Source organism: Clinocottus analis, unplaced genomic scaffold (genome assembly GCF_023055335.1).
Source record: "Clinocottus analis isolate CAN_PGR_092001 unplaced genomic scaffold, fCliAna1.0.p SCAF_7, whole genome shotgun sequence".
NCBI lineage: Eukaryota > Metazoa > Chordata > Actinopteri > Perciformes > Cottidae > Clinocottus > Clinocottus analis.
The window spans coordinates 3275549-3291203 of record NW_027176229.1 but is presented as its reverse complement, the minus strand read 5'-3'; the positions used below and the strand labels follow the sequence as shown (position 1 = coordinate 3291203).

The window sequence follows — 15655 nt, the reverse complement described above, 5'->3', positions numbered from 1 at the left end:
CCACAAACGTAACGCCACAAACGTAACGCCACAACGTAACGCCACAACGTAACGCCACAACGTACAAAACAAAACAACCAACCGTAGTGTATTTTCTCGTTGTGTTATTATAGAAAATGGAACAACTTTAAGCAATAAAGTCAACTAAAGTCCTGTTTGTTACTACACCACTATGCTCAGACTGAAAGCAAACACATTCAACATATGAATGGTTTACAGAAACATGTGATGCCAGCTCATTCCCGTTGAACATGTCCCTTCTGCTTCTAATTTCGAGCTGGAAACCCGCCTGCGAGTTTGACAGTAACGTCTGCATTGCTGCTGCGTTAACTAGAGCATGACCCTTCCTTCACTGCACTATGTGATGCAACCAGCAGCTCGATGTTCTACTAATGGTGGTCGTTTGGATTTGGCTAAAAACAAGACAGAAGATACACACTGTTGAACTGTGACGTGTGTTCAGAAAGAACATGTACAGTCTGTGTTTATTCACGGCAGAAAGCCAGAGTACTGACTGTACTGAAGCTCTCTCGTAACGTACAAACTGTACAAAAAAAGTTTCACGGTTTTCAAGATGCGCTTCTGCGTCTTCGCCTCAATTGGCAACATGCCGAGTGAATTCACGTCTAGTAGTTTTTGACTTTAAAATTAGAAACTGTGTATTACCTTAAAGATGCAGCTTGGACCTCAATGCATCCTATCTCAAGAGGAAAATAGTCTGGCAAAGTAAAAGTAAGAAGAATGAGAGAAGAGCAGGAAAAGAGTGTCAGTTTGAGCTTTTTATTGAGTCTTCTGTCTCCACTGTGGTTAGACCAAAGCGCTGTCAAGGTTAGGAGAGTTCCTCTGGGATTTCCTAGTTATATGTATCCAGACACAACGAGAACCTCGTGGGAATAAAGAACAAAGACATCTGTTACATATGACAATGATTTGTTTGCTTCCAGTTAGAAACTCACAACATTGGTCTAGAAGATTGTGTTTAAAATCATCCTAAATATACATTTTGACGTTTATTTTACTACTTTGTCTATTTTCTCCCGACCTCGCCACAGGTTAGCATGTTTCAGGAAGGCGATCTAATAGTACCATTTTATTGTACTGCCAATCATTTTACAATACATATATTTAAATCTTCACCTCAGTCACATTTACATACAGCAAACAGTTCACATTCATTCTCATCTGAAGGGAGAACAACATGAAGAAATAGTTTTCTATGCCTGTTGATTTATGGTGTGATATAAAGAGATGTCTAAAATGGCACCTGTAAAAGCTTTTGACTCCAACATGTCGACTAAATGAAACAATCGTTTTGAACCTGGCTTTATCCAATGTTCACATTTCTGTTCTGGAAATGCATATCAGTCCACATTTAATAAGAGAGGGCCTCATTTGCATATTTAAACATTCCATAGAACTTTTCTAAATAATTGTCTCAATATCAGTTACAAACTGGGAAGTTTGATGGTCATATCTAGAAGTTAATTATTACACACAACACTGGAAACACTGGAAACAGGGGTTTCTTATCATCTTTGCACTCAAAAATTAATCCAACATAAGTTATGGATGGGCAATGATACAGTTTAATTGTTTGCTAAAATGTACACCAGCGTGTTGAACAATCATCAAACCCCTGATGATATGTGTATCCACATGAAAAGGACATTGGAGTTAACAGCCGTCCCTGTGTTGCCTCTCCAGTGATCGATGCCCCGAGCCAGGTGGACATGCGTGACGTGACGGACACCACGGCGCTGGTGACCTGGTTCCAGCCCGTGGCCGAGGTGGACGGGGTCAGCGTCTCCTACGGGCTCAGCTCCAACCCAGCTGATCGCACCGTGGTTGAGCTGACCTCCTCCGACACCCAGTACCACCTGGGAGGCCTCATCCCCGACACCCAGTACGAGGTCACCCTGTTGGCTCGGAGGGGAGAGCGGACCAGCATTCCTGTCTACCAGTCTTTCCTCACAGGTGAGACTTAAAACCATGATTTGATGTGTGGACAGGCCCAACAAAATAAACCTGTAGTACTTGGTAAAATCTGGATGAAACCCACATAGCCATGGACTGTTAACACAGCCAAGTTTAATGGGCTGTATGTCAGCTGGTGGGAGGAGGGGAGGGACCACACATACTTTACTTATGGCTGTACGTTAATGAGGGAGGATATCCTGCTGCTTTGTGCTCCTGGAGGGACTGAACGTCCTCCCAAGTATAGCATAATGAGGAAAATATACCCCCCCCCCACCCCCATATCAGTCTTACGGTTTGATCCGTCTCTGTGTTGTAGACCTGGACGCCCCCAGAGACCTGCAGACAGTGGAGCTGACAGACGAGAGCATCACTCTCCAGTGGAAGAACAGCCGGGCTCCGGTGGAGAACTACCGCATCAAGTATGGACCTCTGTCTGGAGGCGAGCACGGAGAGCTGCTCTTCCCACCGGGACCCAAGGACACCACCCAGGCCAAGATCACCGGTACTGGGACTTTTTATGATGTCATTGAGGTGTTAACAGGTTGTAGTCAGTGACGCTGCTGTACTGGACTGCATTGTATTCCTCACGTATGTAGACAGAGAGCGACTACACACAAACAGTGTTCCGTCTCGTATGATGTCATCCAGTCCAACAGCACCTTTCATGATGAGCTTTTCATTGAATTTACTCATTTTTGTTAATGCAACAGGCGAGGTAGAAAACAACCACGGCCAGCAGACCAAAACCAGCACTTTGAGTGTTTTCCTTCTTTTGTCTGTCAGCTCGTTCCCTCTTTGTATCCAAATGACAAAGCTGAAAAGCATTTGTGTGAAAAAGAAGGAAAAAAAAACTAAAACAAATACAGTGTTTATTCTCCTAATTGTTCGGGCGAGTGTTTGCGGTGCGCCCCGTTAAATGGTCGGTGTTATATTCAGCCCGCTCATTTCCAGAATGGGCTGCCTTTGTTTTGTGTCGAGAAATGTTTGCCCGTCAACAAAGAGGCTCACTTTATTAGAAAACCACCCGGGGGGTGTGGAGGGGGGGGCTGGCATTCAGACTCTAAATAGAATAACACTGCCGCTTGTTTCACTGTGCGGTCTTCGCTCAAACGGTTTCATCTATCTGCACCGCTGACATTGTAAAGCCATGCTTTGAGGCGGATGTGTGTGTGTGTGTGTGTGTGTGTGTGTGTTTGTTTCTACGCTGTGTGCATGGCAGGATTAGACACCATGTGAAACAAAAAAAAAAGCTATGAAAAACAGGCTAATAGTGTCTTTGTCTGGCCCAATTCTTTGTCCTTGGGAGGCCCGTCCCGTGGAAATAAAAGCACTGTGTCCATTCAGCCGACGTCCCACTCGGCTCCACACACACACACGCATCAGCACTTCTTTCACACAGTTATTATCTGTAATTGCCTTCACGCTCGTGATTTTATTGATAATGAGTTTCCTGGGCATTAGGTGTAATTTCATGCTGCAAGACTGTGCGTGTGATGACCTCTGTGGGAGTTAATAAAGGAATTAGAGGCGATCAGGCCTGGAGAGGGCTTAATTGTAGAGACCAAAGGGCCTCCGGAGCCCGCTGTATCATAGCAAGTAGTGTTCCCGGCTCCGCCACAAGGGCCCTATAGATCCATCAATGCAAATGCACCACCGATGTTCCTCAGCGAGCGCAGGCTTACCGTGAAATGCAATTAGTCTGCGAGCCATTGTGCAACCCCATGAGAGCGTTCATTTTTTTTTGGTGTTTGCCATCGGCACTGGAGCCATTAGCCAAAACAGCTGGCCACTTGACTGCAGGGCCTCCCCGTCGTTTGTTCGGTGACACCTCGGTGGATTTGAACAAACGGAAACATGACGTTGCTTTTTATTTCTGTATCAGTGTTTAAAGGAAATCATTATTTCTCCCCTTGTTGTGCAGGCCTGAGACCTGGCACCGAGTACGGGATGGGCGTGACCGCGGTGACGGACGAGCGGGAGAGTCTCCCAACGACCACCAACGCAGTAACCGGTGAGATATAACCACGTTCTACACATGCCCTTCACTTCATCCACACTTCATGTTGCTGCATATTATTGCCATCTTGGGCTTTTAACATCAGGGTGTCGGGCCGCGGTATCAAGGTCCCGCCCACACACCCGCCCGAACCAATCACGAGCAACTGGAAAGTATAATGGATGTAAGATCGACTGAAGTGAAGATTTCTGGCTCAGTCTGAGAAAAAATAAATTATTTAAAGATATGGATTGTCAAATGACAGACATTTTTTAGACACAACAGGCGAATAGGGTGAACCCATTTATGAATAGATATCAACATGAACCATTTTTGAGTTAATACTTACATTTAGACACATTGTATTGAAATGTACTGACGTGTTAATCTTAAATATGCAAATGAGGTGTTATCTGATCGTAACATTTGGTGAATTTAGGAAAAAGAAACAAAGATGTGAAATAAACACTTGAATGTGTTTTTTCCCTCCACTACTGTGAATCAATTCCAAATTCTGCAGTTTAGTTGATCAATCGCTAGTTTTTAGTTGTTTCATAATCTAATAATGTTATTTCTTTGGTGTTTTTTCACAGTATTTCACTTCATCAGAATATTCCGTCAGTCAAATGAGGTTCTCCAGTACTTTGTCACTTTATTATCAAGTTATTCAGGATGTAAAGTACACTAATGATGTCTTTGACTATGCAGCCATGGCGAGTTTTGCTGCTCCAGCTCTGCGTAGTTCTTCTTGTCTTTATTTGAATTCAAACATGGAGATAAAACAAACTACTGAGGCAGAGTAGACACAACCGTTTCCCCAAGATGGCTTTTGGTTAAATTGATATTGGGTTAATGTATTTATTCCAATGAAGAGGAGCAAAAGAGAAATTAAAATAAAAGCGTCTTAGATATTGGACAAGTTTGAATATTTGTAGCATCAAAACTTCAACCTCCAATCACAGCCTCTTCTCTACTTTACCTCATTAGCCCTGGACGCTCCCAAGGACCTGACGGTTGTAGAGGTCACAGAGACCACCATGATGCTGGAGTGGAAACGCCCCCAGGCCAAACTGGACTCCTTCAGACTGGTGTATGTGTCTGCCGACGGCCACCGAGCTGAGGACGTGGTCCCAAGCAGCTCCGAGTCCCACAACCTGAGGGGCCTTACGCCCGGCATGCTGTACACCGTCAGCATCATCGCCGAGAGGGGCCGCAGGACCAGCGCACCCGCCACCATCTCAGCACCCACAGGTCAGCTCAATGTCCCTGACTGAGCGCTAGTTAGCAGTCGTGAAGTGATGTCATTGAGTTTCTGAAAAGTTTGGGAGGGAACAGTAAAGGACAGGGGGAAGAGTTTTTGGCACCAATGTCTGGTCATTCATGGTTGGCATATATTCCAAGATGAAAACACTGACATTACAGATACTTAACTCAGGATACTCAGAAAGGAATTCTGGTTTTGGCTATTTTGTGCGCAATCTCAGCAAATTCCTAGTTGTATAACGATGATTCACCCTAAACACCTTATTTTCTCTTTTACTTTAAGTGGAAGCCACACAGATAGTTTTGGTTCCCAGAAAAAAAAAGGATCTTTGATACTCAAACCCAACGATCTTGCCTTGGACCGTTTTCAGTGGAACTATTTTCCTATGAGCACAATTCAAAATGTCATCTGTGGATTATCCAGAGGAACTAGAGTCTTTACTGTATTGGTCAAAGGACTACATATGACATGGAAGAGGTCTCTTAAAACCACTAATGATCTGAACTAATGATCACAGATGGTTCAGTTCCCCACAGCCCAGTTGGCAGGAAAATGTTGGTTGATATGAAACTTATTTTTGGTTCAGAAACGTAGACATTCAACATATCCTGGGTGGCCTTTTTTTTTTTTTTTTGCCGACTGCGTTACTACAAAGCATTTCAAGTAATTTCAGCTAAATTGTTTTTAGTTTTACAACCAATAATTTTACTAGTTAGGTTAAATCTACAGGATTAAAATGGAGACTCACTGCTAAATCCACAGTAGGTGTTTCCAGCAAAAACCTCTGATTAACCCGAATGTGAGCAACCTGCCCAGCACAAGCTGCTGGACATAGTGAAGCATTTAGCAGCTAAAGAACCAAATGTTTGGCCAAAAAGAGCAAGAAGGAGAGTGAATAATGGACTTATACATATCAGGTTTTTAGAAACTGTGCATTCATGCTATTGCTGCTTTCTGTCTGTTGGATCTATTGGCCAACAAGTTTGCCGTATCACCTTTATTAACCCATAATATATCAAACATATTTCATTTTTTAGATTGTATGGTATTCTGCCTCCATGTCATTAAGAGCTCAGAAAACATATATTTACAACTTTATCTAACGTGTTTTAATGCTGTATTGTGGTTAGGAGGAACTGGTTTTGCTTCCTCCAAGACATGGCCAAACACTGTGCTCCCCTTCCTCTGGACCACCGGCTGCCCCGATACTCCCGTCTCTTCTGGTCTTGGTCAAGGATCTCCCCGCTCTCACTCACACAAGTAAAAGTATCTCAAAATCTGGGCAGATTAAAGACTAAATCTGATCTGCGTGGAGAAGCGGACCGCCAAAAACAAAGCAGAGAGGTGATGAAGTTTGGCCTTCATTGGTAGCTAGACTGAAAAATCCGGTATCTGTGAAAAAGTGTGCGAGACAGAGGCTCCTCTGAATGCAGCCCAGTGTTTCCATGAGGCTTCTCGCTGGTGGCGCAAGGTTAGAGAATAACCATAGGTTCGTTTTTTTTGTCCTTCAGTACTGCAGCCAAACCGAAGCGATGAATTGAATTCATTGTTAGCTTCTCAATGTAAGTCACTCTGTCTCTACCCTCCTCCCCTCCTCCCCTCCCGCCAAAGCTCATTTATAGCATGTGGGATTATTTTTCTTTTTTCCCCTGTTTTTAAAACCAAAACAAGAAGAGACAAACGAGGTGATTGTGGCATATTTTTTCAAGCGGCGGTCAGGCTGCCTCCGAGCCAAAGATTTCACAAGTGAATCTACCAGTTATGCAACGAGTGCCCATTAAAATGCACGGCTACGGGCAAAAATCGATACGGCATGAGGGAAAGGTTGGTGAGCTTTGGAATAACTGCCTTATGTTGCATATGTTTGTGGATTGCACGCTGCCAAGAGGAATACACACAATGTGTGTGTGTGTGTGTGGGGGGGGGGGGGGGACGACACATGCACGTGTCCACTAGTCTGTGTGCTCATGTGTGGCACATATGATTGAGAGACTTGAGTGGCTAAAAAGACTAAGATAGAGTGAAACTGAGTGTGTGTGTGTGTGTGTGTGTGTGTGTGTGTGTGTGTGTGTGTGTGTGTGTCGGGGAGGGGATGATGGAGGGGGGGGGGGGTTGTATGGACATGTGCGCAGCCAGCACAATGTTCATTCATGTGATAATTGTTGGCGTGAGCCCCACTCCCCTCTGGTTTTGTGCTATTTGACCACGATGAACTGCGGGTCTGTCAGATAAAAGGCCACATGCTGGGACTCCTGTTAAAACATTGTCTCCGAAATCAGCAGCCCGCTAATCCTCAGCCCGGACCGATCCGCAGCCTTTATCGTCTCCAGACACGGAGCGCAAACACGGAGCGCACTCTGTTTACAGGAGGGATGGGGGGGCGGGGAGAGGAGGGGGGGTCTTGTTTCTGACAATCACAGGAAGGGTCACGAGAGTTTGTTTTTTTTCCCCTGAGTGTTTCAGGAGAGCTGTTCAGAATTAACACCGAGCCGAAATGGGCTCCTGAAAATGAAAATGAAGGCACAAACTCTTGCGATTCAATCGCGGAAATGTGGAGACAAAAAGCTGGATTATCATAATTTACACTAATCAGCTGACTGCTCAGGGAACAATGACAACAGACACGTGGAAATGATAACGACTTATAGTCCCGACATTTAGGACCCATCTTTGTACATCTATGACAAACATGTTTGTCTGCTGTTGTTCATTTCCTTGATAAAAGCCTCCCAGAGGGGTCTAACCGGTATCAGCTGTGCACTGAGTCTTATAGACCCTTTTCACAGCCAATGTCATCAAAAATATGCTCCAGCATGTTGGCAACGCAAGTGGAGCTTTGACCCAGCCGTCCAGACGAGTGAGCAAGCTTTAAACACCTAATTAAATGATATTTATTCTGCAGACTCACAACAGAACAATAGAACATGGATCTGGAAAGTCAATTTGTTTAGATTGAACTTCACTGTCTGCTGATAAACACTCTTGTTCAGCTCGACAAGCTATTGCCGTCCGCCGTACTTCCGTTGCCAAATTGTCTATGTGACATTGTCTGTAAATGGGTCTTCATATGTCGCGTGACATCATTTTTGGGCCCCACGTTGGGGCCCAAATGTTACTTCAAAGGACGAGCGTGCGTGAGCAACCCATTCTGTGCAGAGACAAACATTGCCCATGAAGCATGAAAAAAGGCGAGATCATTGTCCTGCATGCACGGACGGATTGAGTCTCATCTTGAAGATGATGTGATTGAGTGTGGATCAAATGGCAGATATCAGCATGACAAGGCGATATCTCAGGGGACCGTTTGATTTAGTCATGACACACATCTTCAACCGCATGTGACAACCAGAACTGTAGCTGGGCTTCAAGGGTTGGCTCACTCAAAATACAGAGAAATTAATATAAATAAAAATGATTAGCCGTAATGGTTTCCAGCCACAGCTGCTTCCAGCCTTTACCACAGAAAAATGGGGATGAATACAATTCAGTTGCAAAATGTCATTTTGAAAATGTAACAGCAGCAACTGTTTCCAGAAACAGAAAAACAGCCCTTTCACTCTGGATAACCCAAAGAACTTTAATTTCTAATTTCTACCAAATAGAACGATTTGGGAACATGTCTGACAGCATGTTTCTGGAGAGAGAGGTTGATGTTTGATGTTTTAAAAGTAATTTCGAATGGTTAAGTATCACAAATTAAATTCCATTTACTTCCATTTATCGTTGCAGGAGGACATTGCTAAACCTGGGCTCAGTACATATTTTCATGATTTTAGCTCGCTTCTTCAACAATAATGCTTCCGTTTACTTTCCCAAAGCACTTTCCCTTTCTTAGAAATGTTAGCGATCTCTTCAAAAAGAATTCCGGCCAAATAATATTTTTGTCTACCCTATTGAGAAGAGGTGTGGACTCGAGTCACATGACTTGGACTTAAGTCAGACTCAAGCCACAAACTTGATGACTTCAGACTCGACTTGACATAAACACCACTGGACTTGAGCTTTTTGCCTTGAAAATATATCATCAATAATAGTTGATACCTTCCCTCAACCCCAAACAATAAAAAGTATGTTCATATGTTCGTGTTAGTATATCAAGTGCACTCTAAAAAAAAAAAGTTGAGTCAACTTAAAAAAGTGAGGCAACCAGCTGCAAAGCCTTTTTGAGTTCACTCAACTAAGGTAATAATGAGTTGTGTCAACTTATAATAAGAAGTTCACTCAAAGTGCTATCTTAAGTTTGTCAAACGTAACATTACTAGTCAGACCACTACTTGATTTGATAGTCACATCAACATCAACTATATATATATATATATATATATATATATATATATATATATATATATATATATATATATATATATATATATATATATATATATATATATATATACTTATATCAGCTTTTACCTGCATTAGAGTGTGTAATAAAGCAATTGTTGAATTTGCTTATGAACGGCAAGTTTTATTCGCTGCAACTTTGTTGAAAACAGGTTTGCAGCAGTGCACAGAACGCTGACTCAAACCCTCTCCACGCTACAGGGCCTCAAACTCACCACACATCATACAGCAAATGCATTTTCCATGTCCATATGAGCTCTCACAAGCGACGATCAGCCCATTCCAGCAAAGCCATCCAGCCCCAATCCTTTTCCCATTGTCTGCCACCCCATTTGCGCTTCACTCTGCAACACAGTGAAAAGAGGATAATGGAAGCCTTGATGTTTACCTGCAACATCTATCTCCGTCTCTTTCTAATCTACTCCCTGAATGCTCGCACACTCAATGGACTCCAATTACAGGCTGCTGCGCGTGGCTCTGCATGGCCTCCCCGTGGCCTCCCCGTGGGTTTTGAAGTGGACGGCGTACTCCTGCCATACCGTTCAGGCTACGCCGCACCTTCAAATGTTAATGGCTCATTCACAGCCATTAATGCGCACAAGCTGCATCAGCATGTCTGTCTACTGCTTTCTATCTCAAAGTCTTCCCACTTATATGGTAATATAGAGGAGATGGCTATAGGCTGTCGTTGATAATGAGGCCTTTTGTGGTGGAAATAAGGGAATATTTCCACCCGAGACAAAGTGAAGACCTATTTTCTTTTTTTTTCTTCTCCTGACAGCAAAATGAATTGATTGAAATATAAATGAGAGACCCTCTTCTTTTTTTTACAGCAGCAAGTATTCCCAAGGAGGACTCATCGAATGTTGAGCACAAGCTCAGTCTTGTTGTTTTATATATTTCACAATGGCCATTGTTGTCAAGAAGAAAGGTTCAAATGGAACCCAACAATTTGTGTGTTTGTCTGTCGTAAGGTTAGACCGATACATACGCAGCCAATTCTGGAACAATTCTGAAATCAAGCTGTCCGCTCCTTGTCAGCCGAGTTTCAGTCCAAAAGATTCCTGGATCGGCTACGAAGGACCTGTATCGCTCTAACCTTTTGTCTTCATGCTGTGTGTCTGTCCTGTAACTCCCGTGTTGATGTGTTTGTCGTCACCCAGAGGAGGAGAAGCCTTTGGTGACCAACGTCACCATCAGCGACGTATCGTGGGACAGCTTCCTCCTGTCCTGGTCCGCTGAGGACGGGGCGTTCGAGGGCTTTCTGATCGAGGTTACCGATGCGGAGACGGGCGCAGAGTGGCAAAACCACACGGCGCCCGCCGATGCTCGCTACCTCGCCATCTCTGGTCTGTCCTCCACCACCTGGTACAGGGCCAATCTGTACGGGGTGCACAAGGGGGCGCTCTTAGACCCCGTCTTTGCAGACACCATCACAGGTATCGACGCTGTCAACGCCGGGGCCTCTCTCTTTCCTTTGCTTCCTTCTTCTGCTGTACACAGTGAATCAACCTCTTTCCACTTGGACTTTCTTAGTTACAGTAACTTGCGGTTGTTTGACGATTCCGCTCTGGTGTGTTAAATTGACTCTGAAAGGCATTCTTGTTCGTTTGTGCTCTCTGACTTTTTCCCAGGTCTTTAAAATAATGTCCATCTCAAAACAGTCGTCCACTTTCAATTGTTTTTGCGACCTTAATTGGACGAATCTTTGTGACTAATCACATGACGCTTTACTTGTAGGGATGGAGGCTTGTTTTGTCCGACTCAGCTCCCACCTTCTGAGCACAAATGGTATACAGTAGCTTCAGCGTTGGAGGTACATTTCAAAAAGGTGTGCGAAGACAATCTACCAGCCACTGAGCTGGAAGTTATTCTCCTCGGGGTAAACAAAATCTCCTTTCCATCCAATGGAGTGCTCAATCCAAATCCCCAAAACAACACCCCCTCATCAGGCATCCATCATGCATGTGTCCTTGCCTTTGATGAGGGGATTGTGAAATGGGCTAACACTCTTAACACCCCACAGCAACCACACAAAAAACATTCAATCCGTATTAGCCCGGCCGCAGATACGCGTTTGATCCACCTCTGAGCTGTCAGTCTGCCTGTTGGTACGAGTCCAGCCTGGAACAGCACCTGGTCTGTTGTGTGAACAGGCAAACACACATAAAAAGAGGTCAGTGTGCTGTTTAACTGGGGCACAACAGGTGCGCTGGTTTCCCCACCCACTACACCAAACACAGTCATTACCCGGGATTAACATGCTGAGAAATACTATGTGTGCCTAATAAGTGGGCCGTTAACAGCGAAACCAAAATTGTCTAATGGTGGCTTTTAATAATGGCACCTTCACACATAAATCATAACAAAATACCTTCTGAGGGTTTACACCTTCTTTGTCACCCTATAAAACAGTTTAGACAAGACTACAATGTCAAAAATAACCATTTTAGAACCATGGTTGACTTTTTAAAATTATTTTTATGTCAGCCTCTATTTAGCATTATCATTCAGCATTTCACTGATGGGGATCAGTCAGCTGGAAGAAAGATGGGAGAACTGACAGAGGACAAAAAAAAAACCCTGAGGCGCTTTTGTCACTTTGTGTGAGGCCTCTCTTCTGTATGCATCCCCAGTTCCCCCAAGCCTGGATCGCTCTTCATTCTCAGGCTGCCATTGCCCCTGGGCTCTGGTGCTCGGGGTGCCAGGGGCTTCTGGGGCCACGCAGAATATGGCATGCGCTCAACACGGCCCATTGTCTGCATGCTAATGGCTGGGGAAACCATCTTAACATTTTTTCATTAGCATCACTTAATCCATAAAACATTCCAACTTGTGAACACAAGCGCAGACTAATTTGATTATGCTATGCACGGTGGTCATCGTCGGCCCACTGGAGGAAGACGCTGTGGGGGAAGCAAAGTCCTCTAAAAGGGGAGCGAGGAACCGTTTGAGTGTTTTTTTTACCCCAACAAATGAGCGATGGGCTCACAAAGAGATGTGGATAGCACCCAGAAACAAGCTCGACTCAGTTGTGATTCATATCACCACAAGCAGCTCTCGTAAAAGTCATCAGGCGAGACTGGAACTCTGGGCTTCTGCGCGCAGAGCGCCTTTTCAGCAGGTTAGCTGGCGCCGGCGCGTACCTCCTCCAATAACAGGCTCCCTTTTGTGAGTGCGGATTGTGTTCCCTCAGGTCTTGAGGGGGATGTGGGGGGGTTGGAGCAGTGGTGGTGGTGGTGGGAGGGTGAAATCAGTAGCAAGCTAGCACATGTTAGCTGACGGATGTGGCCCTCCCTCTCTTCCACTGACCAGCTCGAGCTGCCCGGCGGCTAATGAAGAGTGACAGCTCCCTGGGATTTGTCTGCTCCGCTTCTTATTTCCACCACTTCTTCTCGCAACAATTCGCATGCGTTTTCCCTCACAATCAAAAAAAAAAAAAGCAGGAGGATTCAGGCTAGTTCAAGGACCCCTGAGACCCTCACATTTGGTGTAGTGTTTTAATGAGCAGTGGCGCTGGGCTTTATTGAGGCTTTTCTGAGCCCACTTATATCTGCTTCTATCCCGGCTGCTTTTAAAGCTCTGTCCGGTCCATGTATCCATCTGTGCTGCAGCCGGAAGTTTCTCCTGCTAATTAGCTTGAGCGGACTCGTCCTCTGGAGAAACAGAGCTTTTTTCTCCAGCAGCTGTAGACTCCTGCTGTCTCTCGGCCTCTCTTCCTATCACTTCCATTATTAGCTGCTGCTAATGACTGCCTAACTACCAGCTTTTACTGCACCACATGCGCACACTCCCATCTGCAGTGCGCTGTGTCCCATGTCCGCACCACTCTGTTGTGAGCAACGTTGTAAGAGAAGGAGCTGTAGTTTGACTCAGCCTCTTTTACGTTTGCTCACTTTTCAAAAGTTTTAAAGAATAATGAGGAGGAGTAATGTTTGTTTGATTAGAATTATTTCAAGTGCAATCGCACGTCGCCGAGCCTGAAATGTGTTGCAGAAATATGGACACACCAACAGAAAACATGGCAAAGTTTGCATCAAAATGCTAAGAGAATCATTGCGATATGGATTCACTTGCTGTCAGGGCGTAAACTGCTCCACAAAAGAGGAATGGTTTGCAGCTATGAAACGGGAGTTATAATACATTTTTGAATAAACCCAGTGAACTCTTTGCCCTGTACAAGCAAGCACGCCATCAGTTTGCTATCAAGCTTGTATTTGGTGCATGAACTTAAATGATATGTACAAAAAGTCAGAGAGGAGTAAAGACCCCATTATAGAGAAAATAAAGAGAAGCTCAGAGCTGAACGACTCGCGCTAGCTCGGCTAGTTAGCGATTAGCCTAGCTGCGGCAGTACAGCTGCTAGCTCTATGACCGGAAGTAATAGTAGATCTTTGAGAGCAAACTATTTCACAAAGACATCAATATCAATTTGGCCACTTTCAGGTCTGACCAGGCATTTAAAGTTGTTACTTTTCTTCGTGGCGTCTGCACTGCCTCCATCAAGCTAATGTCAATGCAGAGACGCAGACGAACCTTTACTCACAATTTTCCAATCAATGGCAATTTGCGACGCAATGTTACCGAACTGGTAACGACCTCATGACAGATTATTACATGGTGTGAAGATGATGTGCCACCACCATGGAAACAATTTAGCTTGAGGAAACAAAACTACTTGGATTGACAGACATATAAACACTCAATGAAATCAATACAGATAATGAATTTTCCCCTCAAGTTTAAACAATAGTTTAGGATTCTAGGCCAGACGAGTATATTGGTTTACAAAGATTTCCTGATGGCATCTGTTTTCCATTTTACTAACCGCACTGGCTTTGATGGGTCACCTCATTACTTCCTTCTATGTTTTTCACCAGATATGTGGTGAAACGCTTCTCTTTCCATTCTTTATTTCTCGACTGATGCCGTGCTTCCGTATAACCAATGCTGGCATTTACACAAAGATATAAACACACTTTCTGGCAGCCATGTTCCTTCAAATGTCAAAGCACTCTTAAGTTCCACAGAGGAGCAAAACTGACTTTCCCCTGTCACTCAGAGGCCGAACCAGAGGTGGAGGCTCTCCTAGTCTCCGATGTCACCCCTGAGGGCTTTAGGCTGGCCTGGACGGCTGAAGAGGATGCCTTCGACACCTTTGTCGTGATGGTCAGCGAGGCCGATGGCCCGGGCCAGCCGAGCGAGCTGGTGCTGGTTGGCGAGGAGCGCGGCGCCGCCATCATCGATCTCACCGAAGACACCGAGTACAGAGTCAAAATCTTTGGTCTCATTTTGGGCAGACGCTCCAAGTCTTTAGAGGAGTGGGTGAGAACAGGTACACGGTGAACGGGTGGAGAACAAAGAAACCAGGGGAACTTGTCCGCGTGGTCAATGTGCATTCACGTCCTCTCTTGTCAAACTCGTCCTTTTGTGGTAACGGCATGAAAACATGGTCATTAATCCCTGTGTTTGTCTTTTTGTCTTCTAACCTGGTATCACAGCGTCATGGCGCTGCAGGTTATCTTTCAATGATAACGACGAGCTCTGGTCGCGTCTTCTCAGAAGCTGCCTGTCTGTCAGTGCTCCAGACTGAATCCAGCAGACCAGCAATGTCCAAGAACACAGTCTGGGATCGACTTCAGGTCCGCTGATCTCAGGGCCCCCACGACTGTTGCTGGATCAGAACTAGACCACGATATGTGTGTGCTGACATCAACCAGCTTTTAAAAATGTGTCCTGTCCGATCAGTTATGATGCACATGAAGCAGCTATATTGATAATTTATTATTCTTATAGTATTGAATAGGTTCTAGTGGGGTAAGTTAGGTTCCTGTGGTGGTCAAAATGCTTTCGGATCCTTTAATGATTCTGGATATAAAAAATGATCCGATTTTAAAGTTGCTGAACTTCTGCAGGTATAAGCATAACAGCTTCAGTCCAGAACTATCAGAAAATGCCTTGAAAACTAATAATAATAAGTCCACCTCCACTCAAGACATTTACTCAGCTCTTTACTCTGCTCCTTCCTTTGTGTCGTATCCGTCCAGTCGTCCTCCCAAATGTTGTCTTTGACT

At 44.6% G+C, this 15655-nt stretch overlaps 1 protein-coding gene across 4 annotated transcripts in view; it reads left to right on the top strand.

Annotated features, from left to right (window-relative positions):
- Nucleotides 1-15655, top strand: part of tncb (tenascin Cb) — a 46889-nt gene that overhangs the window by 21805 nt on the left and 9429 nt on the right. For 2 of the 4 annotated variants that reach the window (XM_068604641.1, XM_068604640.1), the window contains 5 exons: nt 1705-1974; nt 2294-2479; nt 3899-3988; nt 4961-5224; nt 10745-11020. In XM_068604641.1, the coding sequence (XP_068460742.1) occupies nt 1705-1974; nt 2294-2479; nt 3899-3988; nt 4961-5224; nt 10745-11020 (1086 nt within the window). Of the gene's footprint in view, nt 1-1704; nt 1975-2293; nt 2480-3898; nt 3989-4960; nt 5225-10744; nt 11021-14643; nt 14917-15655 lie in introns of all 4 variants that reach the window. The other 2 variants (XM_068604644.1, XM_068604642.1) reach the window with 2 other exon arrangements.